At 58.9% G+C, this 17,181-nt stretch overlaps 1 protein-coding gene across 3 annotated transcripts in view; it reads left to right on the forward strand.

The window, feature by feature from the left end:
- STRN4 (striatin 4) overlaps nucleotides 1–16,103 on the forward strand; it is a 27,612-nt gene extending 11,509 nt beyond the window's left edge. The window contains exons 5-18 of one of the 3 annotated variants that reach the window (XM_023182684.2): nucleotides 2,326–2,523; nucleotides 4,709–4,850; nucleotides 6,807–6,966; nucleotides 7,574–7,687; nucleotides 8,012–8,127; nucleotides 9,944–10,119; nucleotides 10,211–10,258; nucleotides 10,663–10,784; nucleotides 12,295–12,465; nucleotides 12,640–12,780; nucleotides 13,250–13,348; nucleotides 13,518–13,604; nucleotides 14,861–15,096; nucleotides 15,281–16,103. In XM_023182684.2, the coding sequence (XP_023038452.2) occupies nucleotides 2,326–2,523; nucleotides 4,709–4,850; nucleotides 6,807–6,966; nucleotides 7,574–7,687; nucleotides 8,012–8,127; nucleotides 9,944–10,119; nucleotides 10,211–10,258; nucleotides 10,663–10,784; nucleotides 12,295–12,465; nucleotides 12,640–12,780; nucleotides 13,250–13,348; nucleotides 13,518–13,604; nucleotides 14,861–15,030 (1,744 nt within the window). In that variant the 3' untranslated portion in view covers nucleotides 15,031–15,096; nucleotides 15,281–16,103. The other 2 variants (XM_023182685.2, XM_023182686.3) reach the window with 2 other exon arrangements.
- Nucleotides 16,104–17,181: the final 1,078 nt, after the last annotated feature.

The raw sequence follows: 17,181 nt of genomic DNA on the forward strand, positions 1-17,181 counted from the left end.
GCAAGCTCCGCCTCCCGGGTTTACGCCATTCTCCTGCCTCAGCCTCCCGAGTAGCTGGGACTACAGGCGCCCACCACCTCACCCGGCTAGGTTTTTGTATTTTTTTTAGTAGGGACGGGGTTTCACCGTGTTAACCAGGATGGTTTCGATCTCCTGACCTCGTGATCCGCCCGTCTTGGCCTCCCAAAGTGCTGGGATTACAGGCTTAAGCCATCGCGCCCGGCCTCATTTATTTATTTATTTATTTATTTTTTAATGTTTTGAGACAGAGTCTTTTTTTTTTTTTTTGAGACGGAGTCTCGCTCTGTCACCCGGGCTGGAGTGCTATGGCCGGATCTCAGCTCACTGCAAGCTCCGCCTCCCGGGCTCACGCCATTCTCCTGCCTCAGCCTCCCGGGTAGCTGGGACTACAGGCGCCAGCCACCTCACCCGGCTAGTTTTTTGTAGTTTTTAGTAGAGACGGGGTTTCACCGTGTTAGCCAGGATGGTCTCGATCTCCTGACCTCGTGATCCGCCCGTCTCGGCCTCCCAAAGTGCTGGGATTACAGGCTTGAGCCACCGCGCCCGGCGAGACAGAGTCTTGCTCTTTCACCCAGACTGGAGTGCAGTGACACAATCTCAGCTCACTGCAACCTCTGCCTCAGGGGTTCAAGTGATTCTCATGTTTCAGCCTCCCAAGTAGCTGGGATTACAGGCGTGCGCCACTACACCTGGCTAAGTTTTGTGTTTTTAGTAAAGACAGGGTTTTGTCACGTTGGCCAGGCTGGTCTTGAACACCTGAGCTCAAGTGATCTGCCTGCCGTGGTCTCCCAAAGTGCTGGAATTAGAGGTGTGAACCACCGTGCCCAGTCCAGCATATATATTTTATAAAAGCTGGAATTTGTTTTCACCGTTAAGCGTTTTGAACATCTTTCCATATAAATTAGTTATGTTGCACCATTTTGAGGACCTTATAATTTCCTTCTTTTGGTCCTATGGAGAAAAAAAACCAACATATAATGTCTGTCATATAGATAACCATAACTCCATGGCCAGTTCCTTATATTTTGTCGAGGTTACTTTTAATTTTTTAGTATTATAGGCAATGTGATAAAAATCAGGAAGGCATTTGTGCATATCCTTGATTTACTCAAGTTAGATATCTGGAACTGGGGTTGCTAGCTTAAAGTGTGTGCAAACAATAACCCTAAAACAATAATAGTAATACTAACAGGCTACACTTACCGAGTACTTACTGTGTGCCTGGCACTGTGCTCAACATTTTCCACCTGTTGGCTCCTCACTGCGATCTCTGTGTGGTATAATGCTAGTATTCCCCTCATGAGAAAACTGGGATGCGGAGAGGTGATCTGTTTACACAAGGTTGCATGGTTAATTTGTGGGATCTTGGGCAGTCCGCCCCCCAGTGCCGAGTTTCAAAGCCCCATGCTTCCCTGTCTCTCTTGATGGGGAGATAGGAGCCGCAGACACACACAGGTGCACAGGATGAGACGTACATACAGGTGCGTGCAGCCTAACATTCGAGAGGCAGGGTCAGGGCTGCGAAGGGACGGGGAACAGCAAAGGCCTCCTGGCCAGGAAGCCTCCTGAGGGCTAGCAAGGGACTGTTGTCTCTGTATTTTGAAGCCGCAAATACCCCAAATTGATTTTTGTTCTTTTTTCCTTCTTCTTTTTTTACTTTTAGTCCAGTCCCAGCTGGCTTCAGTTTTTAAATTGCAGAAGTAATAAGTGCTCATTTGTAGAAGTAAGTAGAGTAAGTTGCAAAAGTTCCTCTTACGCCTCTAATCCCATTCTCCAGAGGTCGCTGCTGTTACGTTTTTTATGGATCTTTCTAGGCCTCTTGGGGGACATAATACAAACGTGTGTTTGTGTGTGGTGTAAGCTTTATGCACATTAACGCCTTTTTGTTTTTTTTCCTACAAACATTGGCATCATGTGGATCATAGAACTTAGCGTTTTCGTTCTGCTGTTGACCGTGGCCAGCTTCCCTTAAGGCTCTGCCCTGTTGATCTTCTGCCTCGCAGCGCTATGAGTCATTTGCTGACACAGCCCCTGTCGGTGGGTGCTGAGGCTGGTCCCTGTGCTTCAGCTTCCCCATGCAGCAGTGCAGGGAACACCCTCACACATAGCATTGTGTGTGTGTACAAGGGCTTCCATTGGAAATAGCCTTGACGGGGAACAGCTGGAGCGAGGGTGTGCTTATGTCAGATTTTGGTGTATGCTCTTAAGTGGCCCCTTACGAGGTTGTCTCAGTTTGCATTGGCCCCTGCAGTACATGAAGAAGCCCAGGGGATGTCTGACCCGCATGGCTCTCCACCCCTGCAGGTACCTGGAAGAGGTGGGCTACACAGACACCATCCTCGACATGCGGTCCAAGCGCGTCCGTTCCCTGCTGGGCCGTTCGCTGGAGCTCAATGGGGTAGTAGAGCCGAGTGAAGGGACCCCCAGAGCTCCACCAGGCCCTGCGGGGCTTAGTGGCGGGGAGTCGCTGCTGGTGAAACAGATCGAGGAGCAGATAAAGAGGTAAGCCCTCGGGCCTGGCAGGTGTGTCTCTCTGTTCCTCCTGACTGTTGGTGAAGGCCAGGGTCAGAGCATCAGCTGATGGCGCTGGGTGCCCTGGTGGCCCCTCCTCCTGGAGTATGCCGTGGGCTTCCTTGTTCCGAAACCATCGGAGCCTTCAGTGCTGCGATTCCCCTGGATTCTGTTCTGGGTACCCTCCACACACTTCCCCACAGCCTCATCTCCAGCCCTGCCCCCGTCCTGATACTCAGGCCTGCCCACTCCTCAGTCGCGTGGGGTGCCTACTGAAGGCAGACCCTGGGTGTCTTGCTAGCAGGGAGTGGAGTACATGTGGTCGCCACCCTCAGGAAGCTCTGGCTTGTTCATTGTCATCAGCAGTTGTCAGTTAAGCAGAACAAGTGAGGCCACGTAGGTCATGCTAGATGAAGACCACGAGGGCCAATACGTGCTTCTCTCTGGGGGGTGGGCAGGGAGGGCCTCTGTGGGCATTAAATGGAGGGTAAGCCACACGAGTGGCTGAGAGGAGAATGTGCTAGGCAGAGGGCACAGTGAACCCCAAGGTTCAGAGGCAGGAGAGGCACAGCCTGCACAGAAGCAGCATGAGGCCAGCGTGGCTGCAGGCAACGAGGCGTGGGCTATGGGGAAGTCGTGGTCGCAGGAGTCAGTAACTCAGGGCCTTGGACTGGGATAGAGTCTGGGTTTAACTCAGGGTTGTGGGAAGCCAGTGGTTTCAAGCAGGGGAATGATGTAATCTGACGTACCTGATCTACTCTGAGAAAGAAGGGCTGTAGGAGGGTCGCAGAGGAGGCAGGTGGACACCAGTTTAGGAGATGGTGTCCATGTCCTGGACAGAGCTGAGGGACCTTAGCGGTGGCAAGGCGAGAGGTGTCATCTTCCCCAGAGGCCTTTGGGCAGTCGACACTAAAGGATTGCAGCTAAGGGGAGAGGAAAAGAAACGAGCGACTCCAGGGTTTGGTGTGAGCCTTTGGAGCAGCACCCTCTGAGATGGGGAAGCCTGGGAGTGGAAGTTCTGGGGGCCGCCGAGGTTATGTGAAGTGTGAGGGGCCTGTTTACCTCCACGTGGAGAAGCAGAGCTCGTCTGGAGCTCGGGGGCATTTGACCCCTAAACATAGCTCTAGTTGAACAAGCACATGGGCATTCTTTGGAAAGCCATGGCCGTCTGCCGTGCCTGCAGGAGTGAGTGTAGATGGTGCAGAGAAGAGATTTGAGGACTGCCCGGGTGCTCTTCCGCTTAGAGGCTGGAGGGAGGAACAGGAGGAGGAAGCAGAGAAGGAGGCTGAGCCTGTGCAGCATGTCAGTGTCGTCGTGGGAGGAAGGCCTGTGAGAATGGAGTCCTGTGTCCCGCTGCGAGTGCAGCAAGTGTTCTGCGGAAAGAGTGGAGCTCTGGGGATGGCACCTGTGAGACAAGAGGGTACATCTGCAGTGACCTCTGCAGCCATTGGTAACCGGCAGTTGACAAGACCTCCAGGGCATCAACCTGATGGCAGAAAGGGGGAATGTTTTGCATCGATCTGTACTTCGAATTCCACCCTGCCTTCTCCGCAGTCAGGCTGGGTCAATACCTCCTCTGCTATAACTTGTCATGAAGTTGGAAGCCAGGAGGTGGAAGGAGGAGTGCCATCTGTTGCTGGGGATAGTGCAGCCTCGTGGATAGTAGGGATCGCCGGCGCCCCGCCCTGCGCGAGGCTGGCTGGCTTTCAGTGCCTCGCCGAGCATTTGTAGAATGGCCAAGCATTTGTAGAATGGCCGTTTCCTTTTTCCTGCAGGACATGCTTGCCTCCTGCCTGACCTGCCCTTGTGGTCTGACTGGGCTGTGGGAATGGGGACTGCTGAGTCAGTGGCACTTTCTCATCCAGCTTTCCTTCTGACTCAGCACAGGATGGAGATTTGTGGCCAGGGTTGGGGGCTGGCCCTCTGAAACTCAGGTCGGTGGTCAGTGAGGAGCTAGGCTCCGTTTGCCATCTGAGTGAGGCTTCCAGTTGGAATGAGCATTTGTCGGGCAGAGGCTGGGGTTGGGGCTCTGTGTGTGACCAGAGTCAAGGCTGCTCGGGGCTTTGAGTGTTAGCTGGGTCTGGGCTCTGGCCACCAAGTCTGGGCAGGCACCTTCCCATCTGAGCTTTGACACCTGGCAGGACTCATGCCTCCTCTGCTGTGCTGTCTTCCGTAGGAACGCGGCAGGCAAAGATGGCAAAGAGCGCTTGGGTGGCTCAGTGCTGGGGCAGATCCCCTTCCTGCAGAACTGCGAGGACGAAGACAGCGATGAGGACGATGAGCTGGACAGCGTGCAGCACAAGAAGCAGCGTGTGAAGGTGGGCCCTTCCTCCATGCCCTGCACAGCCTGGCCTGGGTGTGACCTGATCGAGGCCCTTCCCAGAGTCAACTTGGGCCTTCAGGGGCTGCGGTGTGTGCTGACAGCAGGGATATAGAGACACATAGGCCCTGGCCTGGAGGAGCTTGTGGCCAGCAGCGGCCTTGTAAATAGTCACGTGCAAAAGGACGTGTTGTGGTGGAGGCAGGGGCATGTGCCCATGAAGGAGGGACCTGTGGGAGATGGCCTCGGAGCTTTCCCTGAGCCCTGGGCTTCCCTTTAGCGGTCCCTTTGCCTGGGTCCCCTTCCTTTTTTCTTTAGACTCAGCTCAGACACCCCCTCCTCCAGGAAGCCTTCTGACTCACCCTGGGCTCCCTTCCCTGGCCCTGGCCACTCTGGCATCCTCCCTGTCTGGTCTGTATCCCTCCTGACCCCTCCCTGGGAGGGACCGGGCCTGTCTGGGCCCCCACTCCATCTCCAGTGTCCGCAGTGTGGCTCAGCACAGAGTCGCACTCCAGGTGGAGTGGTGTGCACGGAGCCGCGGCGCTGCAGGAGGCCTAGAGGGAAGAGCGGGAGGGCTGGGAGTCCAGGGTCTCAAATGCCGGCCCCTGGTCCAGACGCTTGGTCCTTCCTGCCCCTGAGAATTTCTAGTCCTTCTCCACCCCTCCACCCATTCTATCAGGAATCATCCGTGGTGTTTGCACCCCTTTAGGCCCGCACCCTTGGGGCTGGCTGGTTGGGTAGGACTCTCCGTCTCCACACAGCAGCCCTCCAGCGAGGCCCAGCTGGGAACCCAGGGGACTGCCCATGGCTCCCAGGCGGCCCTGGTCCAGCTGTGTGAGTGCAGGCCCATGCTTCTTTGTCTTGGCTTGTCTCCTCACCCTTTAGATGGGGCTGAGTCCCTGTGTCTGGGTTGTTGAGGATTTAATTAGCATGAGCTGGTGCCCAGGAAGCCCTCAGCTGCACGGTGGCCGTCCCCCAAGTGCTCATTAGGGGTTAGTTGGTGGCGCTGGTGGCACTTGGTAGTGGTGGAGCCCTCATGGTTCCAGGCACTGTTGGCAGAGCACACTTGCCACTCGTGTGCCCCTCAGAGCACCTGTGGTGGTTTCCTCTGGAGTCCTGAGCCCGGCCGCTGCCTTTCTGGGCATGCTGTCTGTAAACCCTCGCCTTCCCCATTCTTTCCACAAGTGTTGAATAAACCTTGGCCCTAGGTCTTCTCCGTGTCCCTTCCCTCTGGTCCCCCCCAATGCAGTTCAGAGCCTGGCCCCTTAGTGGTGCCCGAGAGGTGTCACCAGACTCAGCCTGGGGGGCTGACATGTGGAAGGGGCCAGCCACGCCCTGGAGGAGTTCACGGTGGGCAGAGCTTGGCCTTGGTGACCTGGGGCAAGTGGGTTCCCGCTACTCAGCCTGTCTCCTGGCCTGTAATGTGGGAATGATAATGACAGTGTTCACGGTAGCTGTTCACAGATTTGGGGGTTAAGTCAAGTCGTGTCTGCAAGGTGTAGTCAGTGCTCGTTCAGTGAGTGGAATTTGCTCTCGTGCCAGCACAGCAGCCAGTGCTGTGTTTATGGCTGCAATGCTGTGGTCCATTCGTCCTCACTTGTTTGCATCTCCATATATTCACATACGGACACCAGTGCATATCTGCTCTCCCCACAGGCAGATTGTTGCATTATCTGACTTTTCTTCTTCCGAGGCACCGTCCTGGGGAACTGGAGCAGGCTGAGCCAGGGCTAGGCCAAGGGCTCCGTGAGGGTGGTTTCAGGCCAACCGGCCCTAGTGGTAGCAGCTGTCCGAGGCCCAGCAGGGGGCGCTGCAGGGCAGCTGGCTAGCAGCTGAGGCAGCCCCATGAGCAGAGACAGGCCCAGAGCCCCGGCTTATCTGTTCCCAGGCATTGAGGAGGCTTAGTCTGTGGACAGGAGGCCCCCTGACTTGTCTGGCTTTCTCCATGCCCCAGCTCCCATCCAAGGCCCTGGTGCCCGAAATGGAAGACGAGGACGAGGAAGACGACTCCGAGGATGCTATCAATGAGTTTGATTTCTTGGGCTCAGGAGAGGATGGGGAAGGGGCTCCAGACCCTCGGCGGTGCACTGTGGATGGAAGCCCCCACGAACTGGGTGAGCTGAGATTTTCTGGCCAGCTCCTGCTTGCCTTCCCCGCTGAGGGAGTGGGAGCAGGCCCAGCTGCCTGCAGCCGCTTCCTGTGCAGGGTCTCTCCACCGGACGGATATGTTTCCTGAGAGCAGGGTAGCCAGGGAGAGCAGGAGGCCCAGGCCGTGGCCGCCAGCCCCTCACCCCTTCCCTGGAAAATCCCTGTGGAGACGCAGGCAGGCTTGGCTCTTCCTGAAGTGGGGCTGCCAGCCCTCCGGGGCGGGCGTCCAGCTCTGGCTGGCCTCAAGGAGAGAACAGGATGAGGACCCAGTGGGGGAGAGGCAGGTGGGAGGGCCACGTCTTCCTCCCTGTCCTGTGACTCCCAGCTAGGAGGGCTCTCAGGTCACGTGGGATGGATGGCTGGGGCCCGAGGCCTAGGCAAGGCAGTGACCTGCCCACTGCCCCACGGAGGGGCCCAGTCAACCTCGTCTCCTCTGCCCATTCCCCCCTCCCGGGGCCAGAGCTTCACAGCCCCCCAGAGTGGCAGGGGGCCCTCAGTGCAGGGAAGGCGTCACCTATGCCAGACTGGGTTGGAGCTGCTGGGTGACTCCGGCCCTATGCCTTGACCCTGCAGAAAGCCGTCGGGTCAAACTCCAAGGCATTCTGGCTGACCTGCGTGATGTGGATGGGCTGCCCCCAAAAGTGACCGGCCCGCCTCCTGGCACACCCCAGCCCCGGCCACACGAAGGTAAGAGGCATCCCCCACCTGGCCCCAGTCCTGCGGGCCCATGGCAGAGGGAGGCTGCAGAGCTGAGCCCAGGGCTTCTGTGTCCTCAGGGTCGAGGCCCAGCCTCCAGTCTGCAGCCTCCCTGCCCCAAAAGTTCGTCTGTCTGTCTGTCTCCCTCTCTTTTTGTCTGTCCTGCCCTGTCTGTCTCTCTGTCTCTTTCCAGCTGTGATTCTTCATCTTGTCCTCTCCCTGTCTCTCTCTCTTGCTCTTTATCTCTCTCTGCCTCTCTCTGTCATTCTTTCTCTCCCTGGCCCTCTCTGCCCCTCCCTCCCCTCCCTCTACCAGGTTCCTTTGGCTTCTCCTCAGACGTCTTCATCATGGACACTATCGGGGGCGGGGAGGTGAGCCTGGGGGACTTGGCAGATCTCACCGTCACCAACGACAACGACCTCAGCTGCGATGTAAGTTCTCCGGGTGCCCCCCGCACAGTCCCCATTGGGCATTGCGCCCAGGGCCAGCCCCTGCAAGCTTTGACTGGGTGCCACCCGTGCCCTGCTCATCCTGTTTCACAGAGGGGTGCAGATGTAGACAGTGGAGGGACTTGACTGCAGTCGTCGAGGCGCAGGGCCTGGAAGACTCTGGAGCCCGTGTCTTAATCACAGTTCCATGGCTCCACCACTCAGTGCCCCTCCCACCCTGGTGATTTAATTTGGGATGCAGGAAGATGACCTCTAGCCACGCCCTGCTCTGCCAAGTCAGGCCAGTCTCGTATGAATGGGCAGTTGGGCTGAAATGAAATGTTCCGGGCCTAAGAGATGTGGATGGGCATCTGGGAGCCTTTGGCCAGCTGGGAGCTTTTGGTGTGAGTGCATGTGCACATTTTACTGTGACAGAATGGGATCTCCGGTGTTGGTGACCCTAGCGAGGCTCGGCGGGGGGTGACTGCTGTGAGATTCAGGAAGTGGGGTCAGAGCAGAGGCCTGAGAAGTGGAGCGTGCCATGGGGTCCCTCTGCACGCCCCAAGGTGTCACTCCATCTTGGAGAGGAACAGTGTTCTGAGCCCCGCTAGGGGAGGGGGCGAGTGGACCACTCAGTAGCAGATCCTCTGGCCCTAAAGAACTGTGACAGAAGGGATGGCTGAGGCAGGGTTGTCAGCTGGGAGCCCATCTTGGGACATGGCGCTGAGGCTTACCTGGTACTCTGCTCATTATCTCTCCTGAGCCTGGCCCTCTCTGGGTCTTCCGCTGGGTGAGCGGCACCAGGGCGCATGCAGCGTGGCGGACAGAGGCCCCCACACCTCTCCCACTTGTGCACCGCCGCTCCCTTCATGGTCACGTGTCTAGTCTCCATGCCCTCATCTCCCCTGGGACTTCCTGGCCTCTCAACCTTTCTCGCTGAGGCTACTTTTTCTTTTTTTTTTGCTTCTCAAGCGAGGATCTTCCTATGTTATCCAGGCTGGTCTCGAACTCCTGGGGTCAAATGATCATCCTAGGCCTCCCAAAGTTCTGGGATTACAGGCATGAGCCACTGCGCCTGGTCTGTGGCTACTTTTACCTGCTCCTAATCTGCGCCTCTCAGGGGTGGCAGGAACAAGCCATGGCGTTCCCCTGCTCTAAACAGTTCCTCAGCTCCTCATTTCTCCCAGGCTTTTTCTTAGGGTGAAATGCGCATTCCTCCGAGGCTCACCACCCAGCGCCTGCCTCATCCCCTGCCACTCTCCTTGCCTTCCGCAGCCTGTACCACTGACCTCTCAGGCCTGGGCCCGTCCTTGCTGCCTCAGGGCCTCAGGGCCTCTGCACGGGCCCTTTCCCTCACCAGGGCCCTCTCCTTATCTGGTGAAGTCCTGCTGGCTCGTGCTTCCTCAGGAAAGCCTCGGTGGCCCCCGGGGAGGAGGGCAGCTGCCCGATGTCTCTCTGCGCATCTTTAATTGATTGCCCTGCTCATGGCTCATGATCCCTCACGCTTGTGGGATGGTCCAGTTGTGTCCCTTATTCCCCTTCGTCTCAACTGCAAGACCCCGAGGGGTCAGGCTCACCTTTGTCTCTCCAGAACCCAGCACAGTGTGGGGACTTTGTCCACACACTGGACAAAGTGTGGAGTGTGGAGACTCCGCCCAGCAGAGGAAGGGGAGAGGTCCCAGCTAGAGCCCAGGCTCTGAGGCCATTCCTGCCAGGGTCATCTGGGTGGAAGGGAGAGGGCCTCAAGCCCTGGGTGTCAGTGTCTGCATGACTGCTGGGATGGATGCGAAGACACTGAGGCAGCTCCCCCCAACCCCAGCTGTCTGACAGCAAAGATGCTTTTAAGAAGACATGGAACCCCAAGTTCACCCTGCGCTCGCACTACGATGGCATTCGTTCCCTGGCCTTCCACCACAGCCAGTCGGCTCTGCTCACCGCCTCCGAGGATGGCACGCTCAAGCTCTGGAACCTGCAGAAGGCGGTCACAGCCAAGAAGTGAGGGCAGCAAACTCGGCCGGGGGTAGGGGCATCTAGGGATGGGGGTGACAGGGTCTCAGTGACATCAGGCTCCTCTGTCATCCCACAGGAACGCGGCGCTAGATGTGGAACCTATCCATGCTTTCCGAGCTCACAGGTAGGGAGGTGCCCCTGAGCCTGCTAGAAACTTCGTCCTAAATGCAGCCTGACCCCTGACCCACTCACTGCCATCCCGGAAGGCACATGGCAGGAGGCAGAACAGCAGGGGGCTCTGAGTCCCCACGCACCTCCATGATATACACAGCCCTGGCTCCTGGGGCTCCATGCTGACTTTCACATACCCTGGCAGCTGGTGCTCAGCACAGCCCTTCAGGGAGGAGATGGAGGTGGGGTGGGGGAGGGCAGGGGACAGGCAGCTTGTCCAGGTAGCATGGCCAGAGCCCCAGTCGCTGAATTCCTTTTGGCTATCCTTGAAGAATGCTAGTAGGGAACTTCGGTCCTGTGGCCAGGGGAGGCTCTGAGCGTGTCTCATCCCCCTTTCCGTGTCTTTGTCACTTCCAGGGGCCCAGTGTTGGCCGTGGCCATGGGCAGCAACAGTGAGTACTGCTACAGTGGAGGGGCAGATGCCTGTATCCACAGTTGGAAGATTCCAGACCTCAGCATGGATCCCTACGATGGCTATGGTGAGGACAATGCCGCCCGCCTGCCCCTCACATCCGCTGGGGCCTGGCCGTCCCCTCCACGCACGCACTCGTCGCGTCCACCTCTTGCCCAACACTGCAGGCCTCGGGAGTGCGTGTGATGGCTCCCCCGTCTGCTGTGTTGTGAGCAGCACGATGCAGTGCGTGGCTGAGGGACGAGCCAGCCACGCTGGGAACGATGGCTGTGGGAGGAGGTGGTGAAGCTGCCTGAGAGTCATGTGAGGTGGTGTCCAGAAGGCAGAGCTGGGACCGCCCAGGCTGGGAGCAGCCCATGCACAGGCGTGCTGGCCCTGGCAGCCTCTGCTCTGCCATGCCGTGTGCTCTGTGTGTGGGGATCCACCAGGGTCTCTGCGTGGTTATGGGGAGGGCATGTTCAGAGAAAGCAGAGAAGGTGGAGTTAGCTGGGCCAGGCTGGAGGGAGTTGGGGCTTTCTCTTTGGAGCATCTAAGAGCTAAGTAGGGAAGTGACGAGACTGTCACTCCTGTTCAACATCTGTCCCCCTGCTCTCTGCCACATTTTTTTTTTTTTTTTGAGACAGAGTCTCGCTTTATCGCCCAGGCTGGAATGCAGTGGTGTGATCTTGGTTTACTGCAACCTCTGCCTCCTGGGTTCAAGTGATTCTCATGCCTCAGCCTCCTGAGTAGCTGGAATTACAGGCATGCACCACCGTATCCAGCTATTTTTTATATTTTTGGTAGAGACGGGGTTTCATCATGTTGACCAGGCTGGTCTCGAACTCCTGACCTCAGGTGATCCACCTGCCTTCGCTTCCCAAAGTGCTGGGATTACAGGCGTGAGCCACTGCACCCGGCTCTGCCTCCTCTTGATCATGTACCTGGCCCTGTGCTCGACCTTGTCCAGGCAGAGTTCAGAGGTCTTTGTCTCCTCTCAAGTGGAGGACAGACTTTAGAGAACAGGCTCACCTGCACAAGGTCATGGTCCCAGCCACATTAACCACCACACTTTCAGTGTCAGCAGGCCAGAGCTGCTGGTGTGGACTCGGGCGACCAGGGAAGCAGTGGTTGGACCTCTGAATGACCAGGGGGCTTGGGAGAGAGCAGGCAAAGCTCATGCATTGGGCCACGGGCTGAAAAGACTGCTTGGGCCAGGGCTGGGACCAAGGCTTGGCCAGCACAGGCCGTGTGCCACTCCTGGGGCCACAGAGCCATGCTGTTCCTTCTTCCTTAATGGAGTCCAAAAAATTCTGCATTGAGTTCTCAGTTTCTGGGCCCTGCTTGGGGAGACAGCCGTGAATAGAGGGAAATCCCTGCCTTCTGGAGCCCTAGAACCTTCCTTGGAGAGCTCGTGGGCAGCGTGAGCAGCTGCCGGGCTGTCCTGGCAGTGGACAGTTCCAAGGGGCAGCAGGCGTGAGGCGGGTGCATGGGTGATTGGAGCCCAGCCGCCTGGGGCTTGGCAGAGCTGGGGCTCCGGGCTGTCCAGGGAGGAGCTGACATCCCTGACACAGCCCATTGCCTCCCTGTGGTGGGTGCAGACCCAAGCGTGCTGAGCCACGTCCTGGAGGGCCACGGAGATGCCGTGTGGGGCCTGGCCTTCAGTCCCGCCTCCCAGCGCCTGGCCTCCTGCTCCGCCGACGGCACCGTCCGCATCTGGGACCCCAGCAGCAGCAGCCCGGCCTGCCTCTGCACCTTCCCCACAGCCAGCGGTGAGTGAGGCCCTGAGTGGGGGCCCCGGCACCTTACCCTGGAGCTGTGCAGGGCTGGAGGCTATCAGAGTGGTTCCTGCCGAGGCCCCAGGCCTCCCACCCACAGTCCCCCACCCTGGGGCAGGGCTGGGTCTGAGGGTCCGTTCAGCAGCCTTCTCTTCCCTGTGCCCTCAGAGCACGGGGTCCCAACCTCAGTGGCCTTCACCAGCACCGAGCCTGCCCACATCGTGGCCTCCTTCCGCTCTGGCGACACTGTCTTGTATGACCTGGAGGCTGGCGGTGCCCTCCTCACGCTGGAGTCCCGGGGCAGCAGCGGTAAGGGGGCTGACATCAGCTCAGGGAATTGGTCTCAGTGTCTTGAGGGCCCCACTTCCTCCTGGGGCTTTGGTGACCCCTTGCCAGTCAGCTCAGATGGCTCCCCTGCACCCTCGGGCCCTGAGCAGGAAGGAAGTCGGGTCCCAGTGGAGGGCTTCCCGCCCTCACAGCCAGAGCACTGGGGGGGCCGAGTGGGGAGAGCGCGTCAGGGCCGCTCCGTCAGGCCCTCTTGGTAGAGTGGCGGGATGTGTTCACGTTTGTTACTCCTCTTCCCCCAGCCCCAAAACAGGGCCCAGGGGCTGCTTGTGCAGAACCAGCACTGCGGTCAGGGACGGGAGTGCCCTCGCCCAGTCCCCCTCGACATCCAGGCGGAGGCTGCCGTGGGGCTGTCACGCTGCACTCGTGCCTCTGTTCCAGTCTTCCTGATTTTCCCCTTGACATCCTTCCCTCTTCCTGCCTTTTCCTTCAGGTCCAACCCAGATCAACCAAGTGGTGAGTCATCCAAACCAGCCTCTCACTATCACTGCCCACGACGACAGGGGCATCCGCTTCCTGGACAATCGGACAGGTGAGGCCTAGCCCCTTGTGCTCGCGGTGGGGGGGGAGGGCCAGAGGCAGGCAGCAGAGATGCTTGTGTCCCTGTGGGAGGCTCTGGGAGCATCTCCTCCAGTCCTTCCATTCTCTCAGTCGAGGCTCAGAGTGGGAGGGGAACCTGCCACCCGCCCCTCTCGCCTCAGGTAAGCTGGTGCACTCCATGGTTGCACACCTGGACGCAGTCACCTGCCTAGCCGTGGACCCCAACGGCGCATTCCTGATGTCAGGAAGTAAGTTGGGCACACTAGTCCCACCAGGGTTGGGGAGAAGGGGAGGAAGAGGCCTGGGCACTGGCTCCAGGCGAGTGTTCAGTGGGCCCGGGGGCCAGGGCTGGGGGCAGCTGGTCTGGGCGGGAATGACAGTGGTGACCATAGCGGGCAGGGGCAGCTGGTCTGGGCGGGAATGACAGTGGTGACCATAGCAGGCAGCACAGCCCACTGGGACACTCCTCTGGGGCACTGGAGCTGCATCGTCTTATTCGGCCACTAAGCAGCCTGTGCGGTTGGTACTTTGATCCCCAGTTTACAGATGTGGGCGCTGACGCCCAGACGCTTTGTAACTTGGCCATTGAAGCTTCGTAACATCAGTCCAGGTCTACCTGGGGTATCTGCAGGGACTTCTGTGCTCCCATCCTGCTGTCTCTGGATAAGGGCATTGAGGCCAGCAACGCGGCTGTGCTTAGAAGGGATGGAATGGGACGTAGGTGGGTGGAGGAGACTGGAGGTCGCTGTGGGGTGAAGGGTGAGGCTGCAGTGAGTGTGTGTGTGCACAGAGGCGCAGGCCGTGGTGTTGGAGGCCGTGACTGGGCTTTGCCTCCGGGCCTGTGCTGGCAGCCTCTGGTGGGTGAGGGGCTGGTCAGTGAACTCCAGCCCAGTGCCCAGACAGGGCTCTATTCTGGGGGCCACTAGACAGTGGAGGGAGCTAAGCCTTTGCCCTGCCTGATTCTCTTGACCCTAAATCAGACCTCTCCTCACCAGGGCCCTGCCCAGCCTGCTGTCCTCTCCCCTCTTCTCCCCAAGCCCCTGCTCAGGCTCTTATGGCCACCCCCGCCTCCTGCCTCAGGACCTTTCCCACCTGTCCTTTTGCCTGGAAGGCTCCCTGCATTCCTCCTGGGGCCATTCTGTCCTCACACTGACCGGCTGGGTTGCTTTCTTCTTTCTCTGCCTGTCTCCCAGCTGCAGCGTCAAGGCTGCGGGACAGAGAGAGTTGCCTGTTTTGTTCACTGCCCCCCCCCGCCGCCTCCCGCCCTGGGGCTCAGTGTGCAGTAGCTGCTCAGGAAATGCTGGGGAACAAGATGGACTGTGGACAGGAAGGGACCAGGGTCCTCCTTTGGGTGGGCCTCAGGAGGTGATGAGCAGAGGGTGAGAGAGGCGAGTTGAGCCCCGCTTCCCCTGAGGCCTTTGGACAAAGCCAGGTGAGGGGTTCCAGGACTGCGTCTGAGCGAGGAGCCCGGTGACCACCCCTTCTGCCCCCGACCCCTGCTCAGGCCATGACTGCTCCCTGCGTCTTTGGAGCCTGGACAACAAAACGTGCGTGCAGGAGATCACAGCCCACCGCAAGAAGCACGAGGAGGCCATCCACGCCGTCGCCTGCCACCCCAGCAAGGCCCTCATTGCCAGTGCTGGCGCCGACGCCCTCGCCAAGGTCTTCGTATGATGCCCACCTGGCCCTGCCCTGGCCGCCACGCTGGCTAGGGTGCGGGGCCGGGCAGGTGGGGCTGAGGTGAGGGCAGAAACCCCGCATCCTGAGTCCCTACACGTCCATGCCTGGTACTCCCGAGTGTGCTGAGTCCCGCAGTCCAGTCGGGCGTCCTGTGAGAATCACTGGGGAAGTCCTGGGCATGCAGGGGAGGGGCTGAGGCCTGAGAGGCGCCGGCTCAGTCTCGTCTCCCTTCTCTCTCCCGCAGGGGACTCCCGGCCTCACTGGAGGTGCAGAGGCCTGGCCTCTGTTTGCCGTGGAGCCTGCTGGTGCTAACGGCCCTTTCCCCAGGAATCCCTCCCCCACGGCTGCCTTCCCCAAGCATCTAGCCTGGGGATGGGCCCCTTTCAGGAATCACCCCTGAGGATGGCCTCGGGGTTTCCCCCTGTGCCCTGACAGCCACTCCTGGTATCAGAGCTGCCTTCCAGAGGGCAGCACAGCCACGGCTGGGTGTCTTTAGGGATCACTTTTTCCAAGACTCCAGAAGGTGCCAGGTTCTCCCCTTGAGCTCCTGCTCCCCCATCCCCCATCCTCCCAGACCTGGGCGGGAGCTGTGCTGGGAGAACGGGTGGCAGCCGGAAGCCTCGGAGCTGAGCCCCGGCCTGGCTGCCCCTCCCCTCTGGCCCTCTCCACTGCTTTCCAGACACTAACTATGGCCTCCAGGCCAGGGGTTGCCCAAGACTCCTAGGGCAGCCCTCCCAGCGCCCCACGGGGTTGCCCATGGGCAGAGATGGCTTTCCTATGCCCCTCTCTGGGGCATGGAGGGTGGAGTGGGCCCCTGGGTCCCCCTGAACTCCCTGTATATCTGTATAAATAACGGGATTTTCATGGCGCTGCCTCACCCACGTTATCACTGTGTGATGGTCTCGGTCAGTCTCCTCCCTGCCTCCACTCTTTCCTCTATTTATTTCACTCTTGTTTGGTTCTACCGTGCACCCTCGATCCCCTTCCAGGTTCCTGTTTATAACCCCATCCCCTCTGCCCCCATCTTGTATGTGAAAACTTGTCTCAATAAACCCTTTGGAGTAAGATGGGTGACGGTGCCATCTGTTGAGGGGACCGGGGACTTTGGGGGAGGAGTGACCGGCTCTGCCTGGGTTGAGTGGAGTTTGGAGAGAGGGGATATGATGGGTTGGGGTTTTGTGGTAGGGCAGCAGGGGACGGAGAGGGGCCCAGAGCTTGGGTGGGGTGTGGGTGGAGAGCAGAAGTGGAGGCACTGGACCGAATCTCCTTGTGCCCTTTCTTTCTGTCCCTAAGTGCTCCCTCCCCAGGGGCAGAGCCCTGGGGAGCAGATACTGTGATGACAGTTCAGCTGAAGCCACAGCCCCGCCTGGGATGTGTGATGGGTGGTGGTGAGGCCAAAGGGCTGGTGCCCAGAGGACATAAACCCCCTTCCTGTTTCCATCCCAGGCCCACAAGGAGAAGGGAGGGAAAGGCTGCTTCTGCCAGTGGAGAATGATGGCTTTGGGATGCAGGCTGCAGGCTCCTCCATGCTAGGAGGAGGTGCTGCAGGTGCCCGAGCCCTTGTGGCACATGTCCTGATGAGTCCCTCCTTTCTGTTCTCAGTAGTCCATGTCTCCTGTGCTGAGCGCTTTACATGGCATTTCACTGGGTCCACAGCCTTAAAAAGAGGGAACAGGTGTCCACATGCTCCAGATGAGATGGAGGGGACCACCGCTTCTGTCTCCTGGCGGAGGCTTCTCCCATCTACCAGCTAGGCATCCTCGGCAGTCCTAGCACCTCTACCACAGGCCACTAATGCCCTCTTCCTGTGTCGTAAAGGGCTGTGTCCCCAGTCCCCCAGCAGGCCCCAGTGAACATATGATAAAGGATGGAGGTCGCTGTCTGGACACTGGGGACATGGCAGCGTTTTGCTGGGACAGTCATCTGCCCCTCAGGAAAAAGGGTGCAGGTGGGCAGGAGGCCCTTCGGTGACGCCAACAGGAGCCTGCATGGGCTCCACGTGGTGTGCTCCCTGCTCATCCCTCTGGGCTCGATGCAGTTCCCCAGGTGGTGGTTTGGGTTTTCACTCCAGCCTCAGACTTCCTTCCTCAGCCCCAGTCCCCGGATGTGGTGACAAAATCGATACTGTACCGACCTCAGCTACCC

This window comes from Piliocolobus tephrosceles, chromosome 21 (assembly GCF_002776525.5).
Source record: "Piliocolobus tephrosceles isolate RC106 chromosome 21, ASM277652v3, whole genome shotgun sequence".
Taxonomy (NCBI): domain Eukaryota; kingdom Metazoa; phylum Chordata; class Mammalia; order Primates; family Cercopithecidae; genus Piliocolobus; species Piliocolobus tephrosceles.